This window comes from Uloborus diversus, chromosome 1 (assembly GCF_026930045.1).
Source record: "Uloborus diversus isolate 005 chromosome 1, Udiv.v.3.1, whole genome shotgun sequence".
Classification (NCBI taxonomy): domain Eukaryota; kingdom Metazoa; phylum Arthropoda; class Arachnida; order Araneae; family Uloboridae; genus Uloborus; species Uloborus diversus.
In genome coordinates, this window is record NC_072731.1 from 106,271,257 (window position 1) to 106,298,125 (window position 26,869).

General features: G+C 33.2%; 1 protein-coding gene across 1 annotated transcript in view; it reads right to left on the minus strand.

The window, feature by feature from the left end:
- LOC129218281 (gamma-aminobutyric acid type B receptor subunit 2-like) overlaps positions 1-26,869 on the minus strand; it is a 157,589-nt gene that overhangs the window by 32,544 nt on the left and 98,176 nt on the right. Inside the window, exons 12-13 of the mRNA XM_054852548.1 lie at positions 23,902-24,024; positions 8,893-9,003 (exon numbers count right to left, since the gene is read on the minus strand). Of these exons, the coding sequence (XP_054708523.1) occupies positions 8,893-9,003; positions 23,902-24,024 (234 nt within the window). The remainder of the gene's footprint in view (positions 1-8,892; positions 9,004-23,901; positions 24,025-26,869) is intronic.

The following is a 26,869-nucleotide window of genomic DNA, read 5'->3' on the forward strand; positions in this document are numbered from 1 at the left end:
ATGTTGGTTCGAAATTGTTTGAGTAATTTATGAAGAACAGTTGTCTATTATATTTCTTAAACACAGGTTTTGGACACTTGTTTCGCAACTTACAAGATCACAGTTTTTAAGCAAGACCATATTCACAACTTATATAAAAATCTTGATTCTCTGTAAGCCTATACTTGCAACTCCACTCTAATCAAGAATTTATCATTTTCAAATGTTTATTTATATCTCATTGATCAACAAACGTTATAAGAAAAAAAGCTTGCTATCTAGAAAACTGCTTATTCTAAAGGTTAAGAAGTTCGAGTAAGCTGTGTGGTTTCAATGAAAATAATCATATGCTAACAGCTTTAAAAAGCAAACTGTATTTTTTTTTTGCAAAATCTTTATTTATGAAATTCCCTTTCCTTTCACATTATTTACCTTACAGATAAATATATTTGAAATGCATATTTTACGGAACATGAATAAATTCTTTCTGAGATGCTCTTTAAACTTTTTTAATTTTTGAAAATTCTGGTCATTTATAGCAGGAGCAAAAAATTATCTCACTACTTTTCAAAGATCTTTCAATTAAGTTTCACTGAAAGCTATCCAATTCTGCAGACGAAATAGTTTTGTGCTTACGCACATTTGTTTTAAGGAAAAAACCAAAAGATAGAACACACTTTGAAGTACATTTTTTATCCTTTTAAACACAAATCTTTATCTTTAGAGCATAAAAGATCACTCAAATCTTGTTACGCTTCAAAAAATATACGTTGGATTGCGCATTTGTTTCGTTTTATTCAGCTAAAGTATTTCAGGGAATTTCTAATTAAACTTCAATGTCGGTGCTAGTGAAAGTATACGTAATTCTTTGAATTTGAACGAAAATTTACTTAGTGCTTAGCTGAAGAAAAACATATAATAAGAAACAAACACATAAACCTTTTTGAAAACATCCCATTTTTACTTCCTTGTACAAAAAGGAAGTATTGTATTCGCGAAAAAACTTTTACTAAAAAATGGATCTTAATTTCCATTTTGCTCACCCCCGAATGAATGTTGAGTTTTTTTTCGACTCGACCACACGTGGATAAGTGCCTAAGAACATATAAACACGCGAAATATCCATTTTGACGATTCCCAAGTTAATTACTACGAGTTTTCTCGTGACGTCTGTACGTACGTATGTATGTGCGTATGTATGTCGCAAAACTCAAGAACAGTATGTCCTAGAAAGTTGATATTTGGTACGTAGATTCCTAGTGGCGTCTAGTTGTGAACCTCCCTTTTTGGTTGCATTCGGGTGTTTATAAAGGGGTCTTTTGCCCCTTTTTGGGAGGAAATCATTGTTAATTTTGATGTAAACTCAAGTGGTGTTATAATTTGGCGGGCACTTGGCAATATATCGTCAGTCTTTTGTTCGCCAAGTTCTGTCGCCCACTTGGCGACATATTTAGCGTTTTTTTTTTTTTTTTTTTTTTGAATTTAATTTTAATTTGGCCACCGTTGGTAATATTTAGACAATAAGCTATTGAATCACATTAAAATTGCCAGTAATGAGGAAATGACATTAAATTGGAGTAAAAGGAAATCGTGTGATGCACACATCAGCTCGTTGTTGTATGAGTTCTTTTATAGTAATATTTCAACCTTTAATGCATTTTGTAGTTACACTCCTGTTTGTGAAAATTGCAACACAATGAAGGAAGCATCATATTTCAATGAATTTTAATACACAGTTGAGTGGTAATAGTACAAATAAATGATTACATTTTTAAACCAAGCAAACAATAAAAAAGAGATAGAAATTAATATTTTGTGCGGCCACCATGCGCCGCAATAAGAGCCGCTACACGACTCAGCATGGAGTGAAACAAAGTTTGAATATCGGCCTGCGGAAGAATATTCCATATTGTTATTATGCGCAACCAAAGTTCGTTTGTCGAAGCAACAGGACGAGCAACATGAGCGAGACGCCGCCCGACGAAACCCCACACATGTTTAATCGGTGACATATCAAGGAAATATGCAGACCAAGGAAGAAGCTGTACCTACTGCGAATCAATGTAGGATTTGACAGTCCTGGCGACATGTGGACGGGCATTATCCTGTTGGAATACAGCTCCTGGCAATCCTTGCAGGACAGGAATAGCCTGAGGCGGTAAAACTTCGTTTATGTATCGAGTACTGTTCAAATTGCCCACTCTTCGTAGCGATTGTGATAATCCATGATATGCTATGGCACCCCAGACCATAACTCCAGGTGTTCGTCCACTGTGGCGTTCAATAATGCACTCCGGATTGTGCCAAAAAACGGCATAGCGCCTGACACGAATTCGGCCATCATGGTGCCACAAATTGAAGCGGGATTCGTCAGAAAAGACGACATGCTGCCAATCAGCACGCCAGCTCCTATGCACATTGGCCCATTGTAGCCGCAGGTGGCGATAGTTTTGCGTGAGAGGAATCCTGTATAAAGGAATCCTTGCGCGCAGCCCACGCTGCAAGACGTCTCCGAATTGATGAAGCACACAATGGTGCACCTGTAGCTGTTGACCACTGTGCTGCCAATTGTCTAGAAGAAGCTCTGCGGTCCGTCAGCGCCATACGCACCAGGTGTCTGTCATCGCGAGCTGAAGTCACATTTCGGGGTCAACTCCCGGATTTCCGAGCTGTCTGACCCTCGTCCGTCCACTGCTTCCAAACACGCATGATTGTGCTGCAGTTACACTGCACACGAGCGGCTCCTTCACGATAAGACAATCCAGCTTTACGAAGACCGAAGATTCCGCCCCGTTCAAACTCCGAAATTCGCTCAAGTTTCGATTTCATTCGTCGAAGAGGCATAGTAAAGATTCAGTTAACGTTTACTCTAGCATATAACCACAGATAATGATGCACGCCTCGCTATAGCCGTCTGTTTATATTCGATTCGATCCGTCGTTCAGAGTGCGCTGCTCAGCATACGCATGCGCTACTGGTCTGCAATTCTAATCATTTGCATATCATGCCCTACTTTACATTTCCTGCAATTTTCAGCTAACTCGCTTAAGTTCTTGGTGTTGCAATTTTCACAAACAGGAGTGTATTTACACTCAATACGGTCACATACAAAAATGTAATTGTTTAAACACTCAAGTAAGAAATTTTTTTGAAACAGTTTTACTCTGGAAAGATAAAGTAATTAAAGTTTCAGTTTTGAAATAACCAAGAAAAAAATGATAAAGGAAACTTGATGAAATTGTTGAGTTTCATTTTTAGCAAATTAATAGCTCAAGAAATCAGTTTCAATATGAAATGGCACAATGTGAAGTTCTATAAATTTCACTATAAATAACGCTTCAGAGGAATCAGAGGGTGCATGAATTAGAGCAAATATGCAACGATATGTTGACCGACGATGATGCTTGCATCTATGGTGTTACGGGACCGAGTCCAAATTACACCTTTTTGGTCCTGCTGGTTTTTAAACAAAAGTCGCACAGTTAGCCTTCCATCGGGTCGAATGTGTATTCTGTTTGAACTCGATTTTGGAGTGGAAAAAGGGTTAATAATAAGGAAATGAAGTATGTAGACAATCATCAAAGCGTTTGTAACTGTTTTTTATCATTCTTTCCGTTTTGAGTCGTTTTCAAAATGCAACATTAACGTTTTTAAAATAGCTGACATATCTCACGCTTCGACAGATTCTTAACACTTATTCATATGAACAAAGAGCTACTGCGCAGAACGAAATAAGGTGAAAGAAAATTAAAAATATGTTGAAAACGTTTTAAACGCCATTTTTTCTTTTATCAATGATGCCTACAATTAGGATCTCCACTAGTAGCTTTTTTTTTTTTTGTTAAATATTTAAATATTGTGTTTATATCTCATTGTAGTAAATGAGGGCAAATTGCATTCATACAAAGTTTCCTCTATACTTACAACACAAACTTCCATTTTAATTACTTATTAATAAATTTAGACGGTTTTTCTGATGATTTTAAACTTATTTGTGACAATACAGTAAAGTGGGCAATCAAAAAGCCAATTTTTCCGATCTCTAAGCTAATTTTAATGAATTTCGTTGCGATAATATCGATAATTCGGTGCGGTAATTCGATGCGATATTTCTAGCAAGGTTCCGGGACCCAACGTTTCCGCAAAAACAAGTATATTTGCAAAAGCTTTCTTGAATTAAGTGATTGCACGCCTTTTTTTTTTTTTTTTTTTTTTGCATCAGCACATCTGTTCTTACCTCTGGCACTTGTTTATCCCTTGTTTTAGGAAGATCTGGAACAACCACAGAAAGAGCTGAAGCAAAATACTTCATAAATTTGCCTCCATACTGGTAGCTAAATTTAGTTTAAAGCTTTTCAGCGAAAGGTCTTTATAAACATAGAGCGGCTAAATCACGAAAAAGGAAGACAAAAGCTAGGATAGGGTAATTCGAACAATGAATGTTCGATTTGCTTAAAAAACAAGGTTTTGAAAGTTTTTTTTTTAATGGAAAAATTTGCAAAAGCAACGTATTTTTGTGATACTCAAAAAAGAAGCGACTCGAAATTGTTATTTTTGTCACTTGGTTAGACTTGTTTACTAATTGGTTTGCTGCGCGTTTTTGTTTTCCACAAATAAGGTTTCTTCAAAGTGAACTTGAAAAGGAGGGGCGGGGGGGGGAGACGGACGTAACGACAGACAGACAAACGGACACACACACACATTTTTCCCATCTCAAAACATCACTTTCGAATTTTGAGTTTTTTTGATATTTATTTAATTATATTCCTTATTTTAACTGTTTGGTTTTTTTTTTGTACTTAACGATACTTTCCCACTGCATTTAGCCACCAAACGTGTCTTCATTAATTTTCTTTTTTGTTACTTTAACAGTAATGTAGACCAAAAACAGTAACAACAATTTCACAAGCCCACATTCGCAAGCCGTATGAGCTGAGAGTAACAACGTATGAATTTTTGAAAAAAGTTTCGTAAGTCTTCTGAAAACATAGTTTTTCTCTGAAATTTAAATACTTTCTGTAATTGATTCTCACAGGTTTTATGTGGTAACACTGGGAACAGCCATTTTGGTGCACGACTTTGTGAAGTTGAATTCGTATGAATTTGGTGCCCTGAGTTCAAATATGACATCAGTTTTTGCACAGGAGCTTAAATTTCTAATATATTGAAAATGAAATATATGTGACATGAGTTTAAGTTACATCCATAGATCTAACAAAAAAGAAAGACATGGAATTTTTATTTATAATGTATTATACCAAAAAAAAAGAAAAGAAATCAGAGCTCAGTTACCAAACAGATCGATTAGGCTTATGGCCATGGATATCCAATTTTTCAGTGCCCAAAAACACTAAAACTGTAGTAGTCCTTTTCTTAAGAAAATGAATGAAAATTAGGTAATTTTCTTTATTTATTTGCCTCTTTTTAGGTGTAGAGGAAACCCGGGCAACGTGAATACCTTAAGCTTTTCTCGATTATTATCGTTTAGTTATTACTTTGGGAATTGAAACAACTGTTATCTAATGATTCTTAATTTAATGAACTTACGTAATGCAGTTGTCCTTACTATTAATTGCACTATTAGATATAAGGCCAGTTTTCCACGATGGCATAAATATCCACTTTGCCCAACACCCCAGGTAAAGTGAATTCGGTACCAGGGCAAAGCGAACACCAACATTATTTGCCATAAAACTAAACATTAAAAATAAAATAACCATCAAAAAATAAAGGAACATATCCGAAAAACATTTTTTTACTACAATGCTAATTATTGTAGTTATTACAAACAAAGAAATTGAATTTAAAAATAAAGTAAACGTCGAAAATTAAAGGAGCACATTAAGAAACATTTTTTGCTTCAGTGCTAATTATTGTAGTTATTACAAACAAAGAAATAGAACTTAAAAATAAAAACAAGCATCGAAAAAATTAAAGGATCATATTTAAAAAAAAATAAATATTTTTTTAAAATACTAATTATTATAACAAACAGAGAAGAACTAAAAAAAGTCTATATCCAAAATTTAGGAGCATATTAAAAAAATTAAAAAAAAAACATTTTTCTGCTACAATACTAATTATTGCAGTTATCACAAAGAAAATCATTACTATTTTCGAATGCTGAACACCTTTTATGACACCACTGAGTACAAATACACATTGTACCTGTTGACCGATCATCTTCTTCAATGCACATTTCATCACAGAAAATGCACCTTACATCATCAAATTTCTTTACTCCCTTCTTATCATGCTCTTATGCAGTCCTATGTTTTGTACCAGAGGTTTTCTTGGTAGTGGTCTTTTTAAAAGTCTTTTGAGAAGTTTTAGTCGAAACATCTTCTAGTTACTTCATCACAGTCTTTTTTGATTCTTCAGTTTTTTGTTTCTGATTGTCCTTTACTGGAGTACTTGTCATGAGTGTAGAACTCTGTAGTTTTAGCTTACGCGTTGTTATTGGTTTGGTAGGCTAAGAAATAAGTCGTTAAACTGAAGGACTGTAGTAGTTCTTAGCACATCCAGGTTTGGGTGAAGCGGGGGGAACATCATTGCCTCGGACTTATTCTGTTGTTTCAGGTTGCATGGTAGTATAAGGACGATCTTCAATGGTAGCATTGTCTTGAGATCTAAAAATTGAAGGACTTCCAGGTTCGGATGAAGTTACTTGTCATGACCGGGCATAGTGAATATGGTATCCACTTTGTCCAATCCGCTTTGTCCTTCAGGTACATTTTTGAGGTTACTAAAAACTACTAAAAAAGCAGAGCATCTAACTCGTGGTCTACGGATAGTTGAAAGCTACATAATCGTACATCAAATCCTAGTCATAACTATGAACATGTCACAAATAGTATTAAAGTTATAGATGAAACACTAACCTCTGTAAACTAATATTATTTCCCCCAAAACATACTTTGTTCGGTCACTGGCGTCGCGTGACGCGAACTCGTCCCGACGCGTATGCCGCACACGGAGCGGCAACAGGCGACCGTACCTAGGACAACACGGCTGCCAGCCAAATAATTATTTGGGAGTTATAGGCAAAGTTCGCTTTGCCCGGGGTATCCACTTTAGCCAGGTTTCCCCTACAAGTGTGGGGTGCCCTGCCCCCATTTACAAGTATTTTGAATGAGTGGTTCAACATCTCAACACCCTGAAACTACCACGCTTGGTTCTCCGTTAATGATTATGTTTTTTCTGTTTGACTGAAAAAGACTTCCCAAAAAAATGTTTGTATAGGGTCACGCACTACATTCATCAGACCTTAAAAATATTATATACAAAGATTCAACTCGTCACGCATCAAGCGAAGCGAATATATGAAAAGCAAGAACTAACAAGATGACCTCAACTCTTTGACCGTTGCTGCTAAACTTTCCAGATATTTATACTATGTAGTGAATTTTCCTGAATGTAACTAGACTGCATACTAACAATAGGACAAATATGCTGTAAGCAATTCTTGTTTCAGAAGCCGATACTTGCTTTAGAATTGCGCAAAATGGAGTTAAAACTGCACATTTTGGGTAAAACAGCAGTACTTATCTGAAAAAGTAGAGATCTGCTAGAGAAAAACTAATTTCATATTTCGATTCAGAGCCCCAAACACATTTGAATCCGTTTTCAAGCTCTGGGCACCAAAGAAGAAAAAAAAAGTTCCCCTGTGTAATATTAGAACATAAAATCTTTGTTAATAATAAAGCTGAAAGTCTTTCAGTCTCTCTGGATATCGGGATCTATGTCTTGATATCTGGATCTCTGGGACGCGCATAACACCTAGACTGTTCAACCGATTTTCATGAAATTTAGCACAGAACTAGTTTGTAGCATGGGGGTGTGTACCTCAAAGCGGTTTTTCGAAAATTCGATTATGTTCTTTTTCTATTCCCAATTTTAAGAAAATTTTACAGAGCAAATTATCACAACGTGAGTTTACCAAATTATCATAACGTGGAACCGCAAATGAACACAGCAATATGGCAAGAAATTCATCATCCATTATTTGTAAATATACAGGCGAACCAAATGACCTTTTAATTTTCTACTACGGGCAAAGCCGCGCAGGTACGACTAGTAAAAAATAACGCGCAGTACTGTGACTTAAAACGCATGTATTTTGACAACAGATACTCACCCCTCTAATAGACCTGTTAGTAGTTTCTCACTCTCCCCCCCCCCTACTTGAAAACTTTTTTTTCACAAGGAGTTCAAGCCAAAAACTATACCTTGTAGGTATCTTTTGAAGATCTTAATGATATCAACAGCTTCATTTTTGTAATTATCTCAATTAATATAATGAGTATTATAAATGACATCATAAGTATCACTTTTGCAAGAGATAAGATAAATATTAGTCATAACATTTGGTTTTCGATCAGTAGCTAAAGAAAGATAAGATTCTTTTAACGCGTCATTCATAAGTACTTAGGTTTTTTGGTTTAGTATTTCTTTATAAATTCCACCAACTCTTAACGTCATCTTCAGCGCAGACTCATAACGCTAATCGCCCGTATCGATTCACATTTCAGGCTTTAAAAAAATCAAAAGGCAGTGCTTTAGCTAATTGAAAATTGAGTAATTATTTCTCTTATAATGTCGATTGAATTTACGGTTAAGATGTTAAAACTTAATATACATATTTTCTAGGAAATTACATTTTTCATTAAGTATTTCCCTTCACGTTTCTTTTTTATTTCAATACAGATAAAACACAAAATAAATAAGCTCATTACCAGAATGAATGAAGAAATTCAGTTCATGTGTGATAAGCTCCTAAACTTCTAGTGGAAACAATCATTTAGAATAGTCGCAATATAATTGCACCCAACGCCAAATACAATTTGTTTCTAACTCAGACACACACACTTTTTTTAAAACCAATGAACGTAACAACTAAATCTGAATACTTACCATTAAAAGACCTTTATAAGCGTAGATTGATCCTAAAAATATAGTCATGTTGTTGCTCTGACAAAATTCTAGTTCTGGAATGATTTCTATGTCTTCATTTCCTGGGGAAGGCTATAGAGAAACGAAAATAAAAGAAAAAAAAATCTAATTATGAACATTACAACTTTAAAAATGAATTAAGTGGAGTGTTTACATTAAACTATAGCAAGTTAGAGACATTAATAACTACATGCCATGCTTAACGAGCATGCTTAAGCAATTTAATATAAAAGGTGTGAAACATAATTTTGCACAAATTAACTCCATAACAAAAAAAAAAAAAAAAAAAAAAAAAAAAAAAACATACACACACACGTAGAAGGATTAATAGAATGGAAGAAAATTTTACCCACGAGATTATAATATTGATACAAGAAACTATTTATAAAATGAAAGCGACATGTTTTTTTCTCGTAGAAATATCGCAAGTGAATGGAGGTTTTAGTACTTTGCTGTTGAGCCACCTCTACCATCAATAACCGAGGTTATTGGTGGCTCGTATTGGTTTACAGGCTAGCTATGAGGCACAAAAGTCTTACGCTATCTCTTTCGTCCTTTCGTTCGCAATTAGTGTAAACCCACTGCTAATTCAATTGAACTCATAGGCTGTCTATCTTACCATCCCAAGTGATCCCAGATATGCTGAATCTGTGACTAATAAAGGGATGAAGCAGGGGAGAATAGGTAATAAGTTGATAAAGGTAAACTGATGACATCATTGATGTGTGATACCGAATATTGTCCTGTTAAACAATTGCTCTGAGAGTTTTTTGATAAACATCATACATGTGATTGAGGCATATCGTGGACGTACTGCTAGGCATTCATAACGATGTGGATCAACATAGAGGATGACCTTTTCATCATATGCAACGGCACCTCATATCGTATCTCCAGCTTGAGGCACAGTGTACCGCTGAAAACAAAGGTAGGCTTAAGGCTTTCATACTTTTGTCTCTGTTTGGAGTCACGTCAAATTCGATGGGAATAAATTACAAACAAATGGCGTCAGGTCATCTTTACTGATGAATCCAGATCCAATTTTGGCAGTGATGACTCTCGTATGCGTGTTCTGAGGCTCAGTGATGAACGCCACGTTAATGCCTTTGTTTTCAGCGAAACACGCATCCTCACATTTGGTAACGTTATGACGTGTCATTGCGCAAGATACACAATTACTCCTAATATTGATCTACAAAAAGAGGCAGTTCAGCGGTAATTTTGGGATATGCTTCAGTCACATGTGAGGTTTCAGTCCACAGAGCAGGATGCAGTCCTAGGAGCCATTTTTCAACTGGACCACGAACGGGGTCACATAATGATGGATTCACAGATTTTTCGTCACCACATTATCACCTTTGACCTGCTCGATCATATAGCAGTGCTACTAATTTTCTACTTTTTTATCCTGACGCTAATATTAGTACTGAAATGTCATCACCATACACAGTCTAAAGTGTGAATTTGTGCCTTAAAAAGCAAGCTAAGATAGGAAGAAAAACTAAAATATACCTTCAAAATACATTTTAATGTTTTAAAGAAGACTAATTTAAAATTAAGAATATATTTTTTGCTTGATTGCATACATTCATATGTTTATGAGCCACTGTCTGTAAGAATCAGGCAGTTTACTGCATTTGTGATTGCTGACATTTTAAATTTTTCTTATTTTCACATATGTTGTTCCTTATCATGAATGTAATGGTTGTGCAAAATATGAGCTTTGTCTGCCTTACCGTTTTCGGGAAATTAAATTTTTAAATTTAGGGTGCGTGGCACATTTTTGCGTGTTTTTCAAGTTTGCAGATTTTACAATTCTTGTTGCTTTAAGCGCTCCTATAATGACGTGGATTTTTAAATTCTATACTATTATATGGTCTATTAGATACTATTACAGCTGTGAAATCGGTGTCACTACGAGGGCGACGGCCACTACTCCACTTTTTTTTACTACATTCAATGCCAATTTTCTCAAAGCGCCTTCATGATGACACCAACGTTTTTACATAAATTCCTAGCTACACTTGCATACATCAAAAATATGTAATAAAATTGGTGTCACTATAAGGGCGCCAGAAGATATTCGAACTTTTATGTGATAAATTCCACAAAAATGCAAATTTTTAAAATCGAACTACTATTTTCGCCCTCATAGCAAAGATCTGAAACTAATTAAGTTTGATAACCAATATGTTTGTCTAAAATATGAATTAAAAAAATCGGTGTCACTCCTTTTACTTTCGGAAATATAATTATTCGAAATTAGTATGTTATGGAGTTATTAAAAAAAGACTTTTCTAATTTGAATGGTTTTTGCACGGTTTGTTTTAAACTTTCATATAAAATTACTGTAGTGACACCTAAAATATGTTTATAATGCTCTTTATAAAAAAAGCTTTATAAAATGCATTAGAAACACAGTAAATCGATATAGATAAAGATGGACGAATTGTGTAATGTGCATTATAGGCTAAAATATTCGTACTAATATTCATATTTTTTCAAATACCAATTTTTTATCTGTTATTTATATTAAAAATGCAACTATTTATAATATAATGTCTTAAAAAGTTATGAACATAATGTATTATATAGCGAGCATTCCGAATCTGAAACATAATTTTAGGATGACGTAGACTAAAACAAAGAAAACATAAAAAATCAAATCATCCAGTTTCAGAAAGACTCATCTCTTATTGATCTGGTAATTTTGTAGCACTAAAGCTTGGGAAAACATGGTATCCGGGAGAAATAGTAGAAATTGACCATTTGCAAGTAAGGGTCAAATGCATGGCAAGAAGGATTGGAATAAATAAATTTATTTGACTGGAAAAAAGGCGAGTATTGCTATGATAATCTAAACATATAATGCACAATAGATCCACCTGTACCTATATCAAAACAGGCATTTTCTATTCAGGATAAAGACGCTCTTACTTCCCAAAGCTGCTTATGTTAAACGTTGCTTCTTTGTAATAAATTAAAAATAAATATGTTTAAAAACACTATCTGGGTGTGATAAGATTAAATTAACAAATTACATAAATAAACAAATAAAATAAATTAAAAAAATAATATTAAATGAAAAAATGGACTACAACATACTAACTTCGAATGATTATATTTCCAAAAGTAGTAGGAGTGACACTAATTTTATTAGTATAAATGTTAGAAACACGTGTTGGTTATCAAGCTTAATTAATTTCAGATCTCTGTTATGAGGGGGCTAGTTGTATTCAGATTAGCCAAATGGTCAACTGCTATTTCTCCGGGATACCATGTTTTCCCAAGCTTTAGTGCTACAAAATTACCAGATATCAAGAAGACATGACCGTCTTTCTGAAACTGGGTGATTTGATTTTTTATGTTTTCTTTGTTTTAGTCTACGTCATCCTCAAATTATATTTCAGATTCTGAATGCTCGCTAAATAATACATTATGTTCATAACTAATTAAGACATTATGTTATAAATAGTTGCATTTTTATATAAATAACAGATAAAAAATTAGTATGGTTGAAAAAATATAGAACGACAATTTTAGCCATAATGCACATTACACAACATGTCCATCTGTACCTATATCGATTTACTGTGTTTCTCATGCTTTTTATAAAGCTTTTTTTTTATAAAAACATTAGAAACATATTATTTTAGGTGTCACTACTGTAATTTTATATTAAAGTTTAAAACAAACCGTGCAAAAAAACATTCAAATTAGAAAAGTCTTTTTTTTTAATAACTCCATAACATACTAATTTCGAATGATTATATTTCCAAAAGTAATAGGAGTGACACCGATTTTTTAATTCATATGTTAGACGAACATGTTGGTTATCAAACTTAATTAGTTTCAGATCTCTGTTATGAGGGCGAGAGTAGTAGTTCTATTTTAAAAATTTGCATTTTTGTGAAATTTATCACATAAAAGTTCGAATATCTGCTGGCGCCGATATAGTGACACCAATTTTATTACATATTTTTGATGTATGCAAGTGTAACTAGGAATTTATGTAAAAACGTTGGTGTCATCATGAGGGCGCTTTGAGAAAATTTGCATTGAATGTAGTAAAAAGATTTATTTTAGGTCATTTTGAAACGGAGTTTGTGGTCGTAGTGACACCGATTTGACAGCTGTAATAGTATCTAAGAAGACCATATAATAGTATTGAATTTAAAAATAAACGTCATTATAGGGTCGCTCAAAGCAACAAGAACTTTAAAATCTGCAAATTTGAAAAACACGCAAAAATGTGCCACGCTCCCTAAATTTAAAAATTTAATTTTCCGAAAACGGCAAGGCAGACAAAGCTCATATTTTGCACAAACAATACATTCATGGAAAGGATCAACATATGTGAAAAGAAGAAAAATTTAAAATGTCAACAATCACAACCTGCCTGATCCTTACAGACAATGGCTCTTATTGTATAGTTAAATCTTATCTCCAACATTTTGCGTCGTTACCATCAAACAGATTTTACGAGCTTTCGTGACCGCAAGGTAAGATTGACAGCTCCGAGAACTTTGAGTTTTGGTAACAGCCATCATAATTTTGTTTATAAAATAAGAATTTTCAGCCAAATTTTTTTTGTGCTTCCTGATTACGTTAATTTAATGTCTAAGAAAATAGAGAAAAAGTACGGATGTCACTACCATTCATACTTTTAATGAGTTATTCTTTAAATTATTGTACGATTTCGTACTTTTCATTCTCATTAAGTGAACCTTTGTTCAAAACAAGCGAAATTTTAACGAAGGTAGCCATATTTTGTGTTGTGTCAGCCTGACTAAGCACAAAACGTGTTTCACCTGACAATTATAGGTGAAACACGTTAAAATGGCATTACGATCCAGCACAAAAATATAAACATGTGGCTGGTAAAGATAGAGTGTGGATTAAGGGCTTACTTTATATATAAGGTAAGTTATTTTTGCACCATCATAAAGTACAATGAAATAAATCCGCATTTTCTAAGGAAGTGGGGGGGGGAGCATAAGTTAATAAAAATATCTACTTAGAGCATGGTCGCATTAATAAGTTTTATAACAATAACTATTGATACAAATCTAAAGAAATTTCTTCAATTAAGATATGCTTCTTCACAAACAGGTTTTCGGTTAGTCCTGTTTAACTTATTTTTCAATTGAAGAAAATGAAAATAACAACGTCAAAATCATCATGAAGAAAATATGAATTCTTTATCTAGGTATTTTTACATCTATCATTGCACCAAATGAAAAGGAGAGATAAAAACTCATCTGAATCTTTCTTATTCGCAGTCAACAAGAATAAGTTCATGCACGGTGTGATGAAAGCGAAGGAACTTTACAAGAAAAGTTTGAAGAACTTAGCTTCCGGTAAATTGCTTTTCTTTGGAAAGAGTATTCCAAGAACTTCAAAAGGATTATGCAGGCTTGTGATGCACCTTAAATAAAACTCGCCGCACGCATAGGAAACCAGATAAAGACTACACAACTTAGTTCAATGAATTTCGGAAGTAAAAACTAAACTTTTATAATCATATCAATTTGAAGCTTTTTTTTCATTAAAATAAAACTAAAATAGACATATTTTCAAAGTTGAGGATTGAAGCTAGAAATAACAGAAACGAAATAAATAAATAAAACAAAAATCAGCAGGATGTAGTAAAAAAAAAGCAGCTGTCAACGTTATGATAAAATTTTACAATATATATATATATATATATATATATATATATATATATATATATATATATTATAAACCTACATTCCTAAAATTCTTTTAAAATAAGAGTTGAGAAGATCAAGAGGATAAAACAAGAAAATGATAAGACGAAATAAAAACACTTTCTTACCAAATAATCGCTTAATATTAATTATTCAAAGGATTTTATGCTTTGTTGACTTCCTAAAATTTGCAAATAGCGTTATTTTTCTTATATTCATAAGCAAGACAGAAAAAGACTCAGAAGTTACGTTTATATTAGTTAAATATATTGTTAGTTAAATTCCGCATAAAGAAAAGATAGTTGTTGGAAAGAGGAAAAGAATGATGAAGAAAGAAAAAAAAGACCGAAAGTTACATTATTACAGAAGTGTTAATACGAATAAAACACCCACCGTTGTTTATCGTTTTCTTCTCTTGCTATAATATTTTCTATGCGCGTTCTTCTTCTTGTAACATAATTGGGTTGTTTTTCCCATTTTTCAAAAATATTATTTTTCTGAAAGAGCATGGTCAGAAACTTGAAGGTAAGTTACTTTTTCCCCTAAATTTGATTTATTTTCTCTCTTAAAAAAATAATCTTAAAGCATGTATAGTCGCTATTTTAATTTTTGCTACTGACATTGAGACAAGAGAATAAGTTACTCGCTACTGTTGCCAGAACAAAGTTTCAGAACATTGTCAAACTTCACCAAATGGAAATTTTATTTAACAAACAATTCTCGAACCGCTAATAATTGTTCGCATTGAAAAATCACTAAAAGCTGTTGCCAGGAAAGGCAATTTCGGGCTCCGATTCAAGAGGGCTGTCTTCACTTGTGACGTCGCACACTGAAACATTGTGTTTTAGAAATCTAACATTTTAAATTAACTCTACATGACACAGACACACGTGTTCAACAATTAAATGTGTGGAAAATAAAAGTATTTTCTGACTGCACGCTTTTTTTTTTTTTTTTTTTTTATTAAATTTTCGATCAATTTCTGCGATTAAAAGTAGTAATTTTGACTGAAGGACTAATCCCCATTCTCAAACTGAAAGAAGCCAAGTTCTGAAAGAAGCAAGAGCACATTTAGATATTTTTGTCGTTTCCAACTAAAAACATACCTGTGTTACATTTTATTATGCTACTCTGCGAAAAATCAATTAGCAATAAAAGAAAAAGATGATACAAATAACGCATTGCAAACAATAAGGTTTTTAGTTTCATATAAATTTTTTGGATAAACTATTAAAAAGGTTTTTGTATTTTTTTTCTATCTTTATCATCTCAAAGCAAAAAGGCTAATCCTTTATAAAACACTAGTTAGGTTCTTTTCTAGATACGCATCAAAAAACAAGGGGAGAAAAATATTTAAAAAATACTGTATCTTTTGCCTGCATAGTAAAAAACCCCAGCATTTGCGATGGAAGTAATAAAATTAGAGAGCTTTCAACCGATTATATAATTAAATTCTTCGGAAGCAATTCAAGCACTTAGGTAAACACTCAAGCCTGTTGATTCACGTCATGCCTTTCTTTTAATTGATTTGATTTCCAAATGGAAGTCACGTGCCATTCATTTCCATCGCTTGCTGGTTCTCTCTCATTTTATTGCATTACGTTTCCCTCTTTTTTACGTTTGAGCATACATTGATTGATGGACTCGGCAAAATTTGGTTAGAAATGGGCTGATCTTCTTGATTGAGTGGGACGTTAGTATTTATTTCCGCTGATTTATCTAAAAATGCCAACACATCAAGGTGTTCAGTGAAATATGTATATTTTTTTTGTTTTGTTCATATATATTTATTTTAAATGAATATTTTTTTTTCTTTCTGGAATTAATCTTAGAACATTATTATGCCGTGGGGAAGTAAGCAGCAGTATCTGCAGAAAAGACTTTTCGAGACATTTGAAGAAAATGGTATTGGATTTTATACTAACAATGGGAAAATGTTGGAATTTCAAGTTTTTTTTTTGCTCCTCTTTTTCATAGGCGAAAATAAAAAAGCTTCTACAGTTAAGTTAACGTACAACATATGTCAAAAAAGAAAAAAAAAATTGATTTGAATTCTGAAATTTTGAATTCAAATTATGTTTTTCGCAATCACGACAGGACCCTACTCATTGGACTTATTGCTAACAGAAACAACTTCTGTCCCCCCAAGCCTGCCCTTCCTTCTGAGAGTTACGTGTGTATATTTGGGTATGTGTGTGCAGGCGCACGTGTGTGCATGTGTAGGCTTGTGTGTGTGTGTGTGCACTTAGGCGTGTGTGTATGTGTGTAACGGCTTGTGTGTGGGAGTGTGTATGTGCGTGACAATGCGTGCGTGTATATAGGACATGGACGCCACCGACCAGGAAAAGCGGCTACCGGGGGACAGTCGCGCCTGTAGAGGCCGGTGGGTGATGGTGCTGCAGAGGCCCCTAGTCCAAACTGAAAAAGGAACCGGAATGCCAAGGACCGTCTATTGAGAACAATAAGCATCAAAAAAAGTGAAAACGAAAAATTTGCAGCTCCTGCTTTTTACCTGCCCACGACAGTATGGCTCCTTATTTTTTTTAATGTTTCATATTAGTCAGTCGTTTATTGAGTAGGAAAAGAAAATTACACTTTAGTTGGGATGAAGAGGACAACTACGTTTATGCGCAGAAATAAAATGCGAAACATATTTTTTGCTTATCCAGTACGTACTGCAGAGTAGAATTTGATTAGTTAAATCTACTGAAGTTTCTGTATTTGATAAAAATAGCTTTTTCATTTTATTTCGGAATATGAATGCAGTAAACGCAGTGCTCTCATCGCCCTAATTCTCCCCATATGCGTTTTTCTTCTGTTCCAAAACATTAAAGTGCAATGTATAATCGAACGAGCTTTACTAGATTAGAAAATACTGTTTAAGTTTACCTTACCGTTGAATTAAAATTTTATAAACCGTATAGAATATGTGCGGAATATAAACAATATATTAGTTTCATAAAACTTTCATTATAAGTAAAATGATTTTTAAAACAATTACGTTAATTTGTTTAAAAAAAAGTTTAAAATAGTCTTGGGTGATGAGAAAATGTTTTTATGAAAGTAATTCTTTTGAAATAAATTACACTGACGCAGGTTATGAATTTCCAGCTTCAAAGTTTCTTTTTGCTTTTACATTTAAATGAAATACTTGATTGCAGTTTAGAAAACAATTGTTCCAACAAGGATTTCATCTATATATTTATCACGTTTTATTAACATTTCTCTGGAATGGTTTTCTTATACATCACACGAAGAAGCGAAAAGAAGTGGAATAAAATTCAATCTTTTAGCAATTTGTACAGGGAAAGCCTTTATTCCAAATTCCAGGGTCTTCCTATTTCATTTCCTGCTGAATAAGAACTCCTGGAGACATTCTTTTTAGCAATCAATTTTTCGCGAATAAGAGTGGACCTCAAAAATGAAATCAAAAAAGGAAAACAGCTAAGCCTAAAGTCAATCGTTCTCATAGTCGAAACTTTGGACGTTAAAGTTCCATAACTTTATTTCGTCTAACATCTATGGCAAGAGTATTGACCATTTTGTCAATATAAACGTAACGCGAGGTCAGATAGAGATGTCCTAGCTGCGGCGAATAAAATATCTGCGTTAGCGAGACAGAAAAATGGAAGGAATTCTGTTGATGGACATTTTCTTTCCGTTTTTCGACAAGTTTTTTTTTTATTTGTTTTTGTGATTTTATGGGAAAAGCGAATAAACCTTTTTACGAAAGAAAGTTCAAACTCTTTTCTACATTCAATTCAATAAATTTGAAAAATAAAAATATTTTATTTGATATCGTTTTGTTAAACATGTTTTGTTTATACGCAATGTCTGTAAAGCTTTTAAATGAAAACTTTTTTTACTTTTTTTTTTGGAATTAGTATTATTTGTTCAACTAAACATTTTTTTTTTAATGTTCCAAAGTAATTGGCTACCGTAATTCATTCTAGTCCTGACTTTAATCTCTCATATCTGAATCGTATACATCCACCTGCAATCAGTTATAATTTTTTTAGTCCGCTAATTTTATCGCTGCAAAAAAAAGAAAAAAAAAAAAAACACGCTGTCGTTGAATTTGGTTTAAAACCGACTTTTTCGTAATGTATTCAAAGCAGTTTGCATTTCGTTAAACACAATATATCGCTCTAAATTTGCTTTGCTGAGATTTACTTTTGTTAATCGTATTGTAATACTATAGGAGCAATATACTGCAACATACTTTAACATACTTTTTAGATGTCTGTACGAGGAGGGTACCCAAAAGAAACCGGACTAATAGTGCGATGCCAATCTTAGATTTAGTAGAGTGCTCTCTAGATAGATGGCTCAAGTAGAGACCATTACAAACCAGTTGTGCAAGTGGCGTCAGTTTAGTTGATAATGTCTAATCGTAGTACTGGTTTTCTCAGGTGTTGTTGCTTTCTGCCTGCGAACTCATTATGACAGATTTAAAAGAAAAAACAGAAAGCTTGAAATTTTGCTTCGAACTTGAAAAGTCGGCAATGGAATAGTTTACCAAATTCTTTAACAAGCTTTTAAGAACGGTGCTATAAGCCGTACAAAAGTTTTCGAGTGGTTTGGGCGCTTTAAACGTGGTAGCATGAATGTTGAAGATCATGCTCGCTCTAAGCGCCCTTCAACGTCTCGAAACGATGAAAACGTTGCAAAAATCCGCCAAAAAATCAGAGTCGTTGTTTAACGATAGACGAAACTTTGGAAGAAACAAGAATGAGTTGCAGCTCGCGTGGGTGATCGGAAGAATGGTTCCTTCACCATGATAACGCTACCGTACACACAGCCTTCACTATTAACCGCTAATTGGCCTCTCAGGGGTGGCCAGTCTTTCCTCGACCCCCGTATTCGCCAGACCTAGCCCCATGTGACCTTTCTCTGTTCCCGAGAATGAAAAAAAAATAATCTGAAAGTGAAGCGTTTTGATGATGTATAGGCTGTAAAACTGCTTCGCAAAGGGCACTGGACATGTAAAGAGTAGTAGAGTTCCAGAGGAGCTTCTAACAGTGAAAAATAAAAGAATTAACAAGTACATTGCATGTAAGGGTGAACACCTTGAAGGAGACTAAAGAAATTTTGTGAATACACTAATGTGTAAATATTTTAGAACAAAAATCCGGTTCTTTTTGGGTCCCCCCTCGTATAGGCCACAATGATGTACACATTCTTTCTCTTGATATAAGATTTTGCATCAGTATCAAAATTAATAAGCATGATTGAAAATAAAACAAACGCATGATTTAATTATATGTTACTTTATTGAGATGATAAAACAGATGAACACAAAATTAAGTAGCAAATAATGCAGTGTTTGATAAAAACGTGCATTTTAAATGCTTAAAAACAACTACTGTGGGTTGTTACCGAAATTGTAAAAGTATTTTTTTTTCTGAAAGGGCATGCTTAAAAACATAGGATTTAACTATTTTTAAATAATTTGGCAAAGTTTAATATTTTTAACAATTATTTTAATAGTTGCGCAGGTTTAATTTTACTTTTTAAGCTTCTGCTAATGACATCACAAGTGATGAAATGCCATTCACTGATGCCATTAGTACAATATTCAATTTGCTTCTTTAATCACATGTACTGGCAACGATATGGTTAATAGCAAGCATACAGCGCATTATTTAATTCGCTTATTAACTATCATATCGTGAAAACGCGGTAAACAGCAACCGTAAGCATTTAGCGTGCCAGTGGAATAGTGCGCCAAATTTAATCAATTGTGACATCATAAAGACCACGTCTTATTTTCAAAATCGGGCATTTAAAAACAATCAATTAAAAACTAAACTTAGGGAAAATGAAAGTTTTTCCTTGCTCCTTGTAATTTGTTATAGCTTATTCTATCAATTTCAGTGACTTAAAGGAGTACTTTTGACTGAAGGAAACAACCCCATTGTAAACTTTACTTAGAATCGCTATTGAGTGACCAACTTACTCAGTGTTAGACTTACTCAGAACGTTCTTTAAGTTCTGAAATGAGAGTTTAGTATCGCTTTTGCCTCAACAACACTGTATACCAAGTGTCATCCTTCTAGGTTTTACCATTTTATCGTGAAGCGCATAACAAATACATACATATACAAACAAACAAACTTCTTATTCCATTACGTGTTTTGATTATCATTATTTATTTTATTTTGAAAATGTTAGTTATGATTATAAGGTTTAGTTTTTAGTTTAGATTTTGATCATTAGTATTGATGCTAATTTGCTTGGTTCAAGCTTTTTTTTTTTTGTTTCTTTTTGTTTGTTTGTTTGTTTAACTTCAAACTCTTCGGAGTTTTCCTAACTGAGTATTTTTATTTTCTCTGTCGATTCAAGAAGCAAACGAACTTCCATTTTCTTTTACGTATCGATCTTTCGATTAGCCATTGTTTGTATAAGTAAGTCCAAGTAGCAAAGATAAAGTTTATAAAAGCCTGTCAGAAAAGCTTATTGTAAGAAAGGACCATTTCGTAACTGAATTTGTGCAGCTTTAATCGTGTAAAAGCAAATATGACTAATGTGAAATGAGTTTCGCGACAAAGATTGTACTTTGCAAACTTCCGCAATGATAGAACCGTACTGGTTTAAGTAAATTTTAAATTACTTTAAAATAAATCCAATCGCGCCAGTCAATGACCAGTAATATCATCTTAGTCAAATCAGTAAAATAGATTATTTCTGCCATGAGCAGGAACGGGCAGAAACTGCATTTTGTAAAATTTGTATTTTTCTTTTTCTTCTTCTTCTTCTTCTTTTTTTTTTTTTGTCATCTATTGTACGTTAGCTATATTGCACAAGCTTGCTTATTTGGTTGCTCAAAAAAAAAAAAAAAGATTTAAAAAAAAATCTAATTCAAACATTTTCCTATTTTTAGTATAGAATCGAAAAACACGTCTATTAAAATACTTTTGAAACTCATTTCCGCAGATACCTCCGTTTACCTGCCCACGGCAGAGTCACTCTATCTGCACTGCGTCTCACACAAGGCTGAGTCGGCAGACAACATACACGCACCGAGTCATGCATTCAATGAAGTATTTTAAACTGGGGCTACTTCGACCCGAAATTTCATATTTTTTTGCGAGTTTTACAGATTTTTTGGTTAAACCCATAATGTGCACTGATAACATTGTTTTACCACTTTTCAGACGTTCTGCTACCAACTTTAGCCGTTTTTAGGCAACAATGTTAATTCTTTATGTATTTTTTTCTACTTAAAAAAATGGGTTCAAGTAGCCCCGGGCGGGGGGTTACTTGGTCTTACTCAGCGAAAAAGCTGTAAAACAGGTGGTGATATCAAGAAGGACCTATGATTTTGAAAGAAAACTCAAAACATACATTCTAGTGAACAAACTACTTACATAAATTGCAAATTACTCATATAAATTAATATAAAATCAATGTACATTCATAGAAACATATTTTTAGGCAAACATAATTTCTCAAATAGAAATATAATCTAACTACAGCTAAAACCAATTGAAATGATCTTTATATAAACATTAGAAAGAATGAGAACTCCTCTCTTTAATGACTTGGGTGGATTTATTTTCTCTGATATTATTTAATACCTGCTCTTCCTCGCTAGAAATACTACAGGATTCCCAGGCTTGTTTGTGAACGATCTTTTAATTTCCTTTTTCGAGTTGATATACTTAAGTCAAAATGTCTGGTTCCACTCTCTAAGACATTCCTCCAGAATTAATTGAATCTGGACACAATTGTAATTTTTTCTCTTATGAATTCACATATTTCCTACTTCAAAGGGTTCTCTTTTACTTTCGGAACCTTTTTATCCCCAGATCTGCAAGTTATCCGGCATAAATAGTAGCTAACTTCTTTATTTTAAAATATTACAAACCTTGCTTAACATATTTTCGTGACGAAATGAGGTCTGGGGCTGCTTGAAAGTTCAAGTAACCCCATTTTAAGGCAACAAGTGCACTTTTACTAACTTATGTTAGTTAATGTTAATGATATCGCCATAATCTTAAAACACTTATTTTATTAAGAAATATAATGCAAACATAAAACCATCTTTACTATGATGACATCAGATATTTCCATGAACTTACATGTGAAAGTTTGCAGACTAAAAACAACTGTTTAGACAACTTGCAATCATAATCTTAATCAGAAAAAGGCAGGAGTAGCAGAAACTTTGTTTCATGCTCCAGCCTCTGCCTAGTACTGCTACCTCTCATGGAAAAGTTTTTTTTAAGTCTAAATGTTGAGTTTTGTAGGAGTAGGACGGATTTTAAACGCTTTTTTTTTCTCATGGGTTCAAGTAGCCCCTGCAGGCTCAAGTAGCCCAAGTTTACGATATACATAGCCACCGCGTAGCTAGCAAAGCACCAGTGCATCATATTACTGACATTCAGAGTACATTTGTTCATACAACAGCATTTATAATATGTATAAACTTTTATTACAGCCGGTGTTAAAAACTTTATGAATACCCTAGTCTGACTACTAATGAGAAAGAAAAGCACACATCTGGTTTGGCGGAAATTGGACGCATCTATTAGTTATAAGGAATGCCAGGTTTTGCAAATGTGTATTAGCTTCTAAATTAAATAGAATTACATTTAATTTAACGAAACAAGATCATCAAACTTCAAATTTTTCCCTCGCTCAGATAGATTCGTCTTAACGGGACGTTTGCCAATTACATATAATCCGTGGGCACTGTATTTAGAGCGTACATGCAGTAACACATAAGGCTGGACCGGCAGGCTCAGTCTTATGTGGGACGCATTGCAGTTCAAACTGGCTTGGACTACGAACCCACTTCGATCTAGGCGCTGATGTTCGACGAGGTCTGCCTCATCATCACAACTTTTGTTCTGCATAAGGTCTACTCGATTAAAGTCAGGATAGAATGATTGCTGTATGAATATGTATTTAAGTTGTATTAACTGCCACATATGTCTTTGAAATGCAATGCCATGCAAAATGTTAAAACGTCGGTATTTTATGAAGAATTCATTTGTCCTTACTCATTTATTTTTTCTCTAGGGAATGTATCCACAATTTTAAGCATAACAGTTTTGGTATTTTTTATGTGTAAATGGTTTTTTTCTTACATTTAAAATGTTATTTCCGAGTTTTAAAATTTTCACTGAAAAACAAAAAGTGATAATATGACGTTATTTGCAATAAATATGGAAACTGAAATGATTGTAATAGTTTCTTACGGAGGAACGTATAAATAAAACGAAATAAGTGGTAATATATCCGAAGTACTTACCAGTGGTGCTCCTGTACTAGTTTCTCTGTAGAATGGATCGATGATTTGCCATGTTGTGAGGATGATAACGTCTATCATAACGAGTACTCCAACAACCATGAAAAGTTTGTAATCTTTTATGATCTAAAAAAGATAAATGTTTTTCCTTTTTTTGTGATTTTAATTCTTTGGTTATCATTTTATGTAATTTAAATAAAAAACAACAACGTCAGGATGTCTTTTCATCCGTAAACTTATTTCTTTTGCAATTGAAACCGACGTTTCTTGTAACGCCGAAACACGTGTCTGCAATAATCTGCAATTTGTGCTTTTTGACGTTGTAATTTCTTATTTTACTTTTCAGCAAAAAAGTTCACTCTATTCAAAATTGATTTTCTGGAGAACAAGGGGGTTATGAATTGACGTTCAAAACATTTTCTAAACTCCGAATCACAGAAATTACTTTTATTAGGTTTTGGAACAAAAAAAATCCTTTTTAATACAGAAAAAGCTCAAAAATTGTTAGTTTTTATTCTCACATAACTAAAACTTTCCTTTATTTAAAATTAAAAAAAATAAAAAATAAAAACCTTCGATTTTCGTTGTTTCTACAAAATTATTTTGTAACGTTAATCATAATGACATATATTTTAATCGGAACAACTAATTAATAAATACTACTTAGTTAACGATTCACCAATTTTTCAACTAACAAATGTAATAATTCCTGTTCAATTTACCTTTATTGCAATTTGTTACTATATTGGAAATTCAAACACACAATTTTGAAATGCTTTATTAAGGGACTTATTCACCCAACAATTTACAAATTATTTTTAAAAAAAAGCTACGCAGATATTAGCTGTAAAAAAATTATGCAAGTTTTATTGGATATTAGCGGCATCTGCACGGCTTTGTTAGTAGTAGAAAATAAAAAGATCATTTGGTTCACCTGTATATTTACAAATAATGAATGATGAATTTCTCGCCAACTGGCTATGTTCATTCGCTCTTCCCATGTTATGGTTCCGCGTCATGATAATTTCGTAATTTACTCGTCCATCTTATGATAATTTTGCTACGGAAAATGTTCTTAAAAATGAAATAGAAAGAGAAAAAAAATAGAATTTTCGAAAAATCACTTCGAGGTGCAAACTTCCATAATACAAATTAATTTTGTACCAAATTTCATGATAATCGGCCGAACGGTCTAGGCACTATGCGCGTCACAGAGATCCGGACAGAAATCCAGACATACTTTCAGCTTTATTATTAGTAGGGAAGAACCATTTAATGTTTGAAAGCAGCTCTAAATATTAAACCTGCAACTTATGAGACATTATTATTCCTTTTAATGGAAATTTTTCTAATTATTTCTTTTCGCATTTTTTTTAATCATAATTTTTTTTTACCCCGTTTACTATTAGGAACCATTCACTAGGACCTTGTTTCCTTTTTTTTTTTTTTTTTTTTTTTTTTTTTTTTTTTTACGGATTTAAAAACTTTTTTCAGGCTTTCAACATTGCAGCTCATTTTGTCATTTCAATTACTAACATGTTTTCAAAATAGAAATGACTACTATCAACTTTCGCAAACATCAAATTATTTGGTAATGTTTCTGATTTTACAACACTAATTAAATGTCATACGTAGGAACATGTATCAAAAGCAGGTTTTTTGGTTGGGAAAAAAAACCACGTTCAAAAATATTAATCTACATACTTTTAGGAGATTTGAACTGGCCTTTTTTCTTTTTAATTGTGAATTTTTTTTAATGAAATTGCTCCATTGCAGTTTGAAAATAGATTTTTTTTCCTACTAAGTTCAGAAGAGCTTGACTTTTTTTCTACACATCCACAACGTACTAGGATTTGCACTTTAAGCTTTAGTTTCAAACATAAAACCTACTTTTTCAAGTTAGTTTTTTTTTCGCATTTAGAATGAAGGAAATCGATATATCATATTGATTTTCACTTAGTTTCTTTCAACCATCTAAAGACTTCTTCTGAAGAGATACGGAAAAGGGTTCTTAAAAATTTATAAGCAAAAAAATAAAATTAAGAACCCCCTACACCTTTATCGTCTGAGACTTATTTTCATTTCTTAGTTTATTTCGACAAACTTGGAAGTCATCAAAACAGTTTATGTAGGGTTTAGCGATATGCACCGTTTTTATTGAAGGGAATTTGTGTAGTTTAAAAGCGAAATACGGCTTTTTATGCAGCTATAAACGGTTGGTTTTTAAATTTCAAACATATAAAATTTTAATAATCAGAAATATTATTTTTTGGATTCTGTTATGGTTAGTATCCGGAGAAAACACATAAAATGAAGTGCCCAGTGATTTTTTTTCCAGCATGGTTTGGTATGAACGATAACGGTGTTCGATTTTTCCTATTCTCCTGTAAAAGATTAACACAAAAATGTATTTCTGATTATATTTAGAAGAGCAAATTATTTTTCGAAATACATATGAGTCTAGAATAATATGCAATGGATGGGCCATAATAAATACCGAAGTTTCGGATCTACTTAGAGCAAATATCATCTTCCTATATCATGAACTAATAAAAAAAAATCCCATGATACAGTGCTATTGAAAGTTGACTGCTTACTGTTGTTGTACCACTCGCTGACGAACAAGGTGTGTTTTATAATTTTCAAGAGTTTCTGCAAAAAAATTTCAAGCAATTTAACTTACTAGTACTCATTAGGGTTTCCAATCCCGCGTCGAATTCAGTCCCACGGGATTTCGAGATTGTAAGGAGTAAATCCCGTGGGGTCCCGGATGCCGCGGGATTGACTTTATTCTTCTACAAATTCGATTTTAATGTAAAATAGAAAAAGTTGTGCTCTTTAGAAAGGACAGCTTTTGTTGGTTGGTTGGTTGGTTTATTTAGTTTTAATGTCGCAAAAGGCCTTCAGGGCTATACTGCGCCAAACATTTTTTTATTTAACATTATTTATAAAAAGTCATGATATTGTAAAA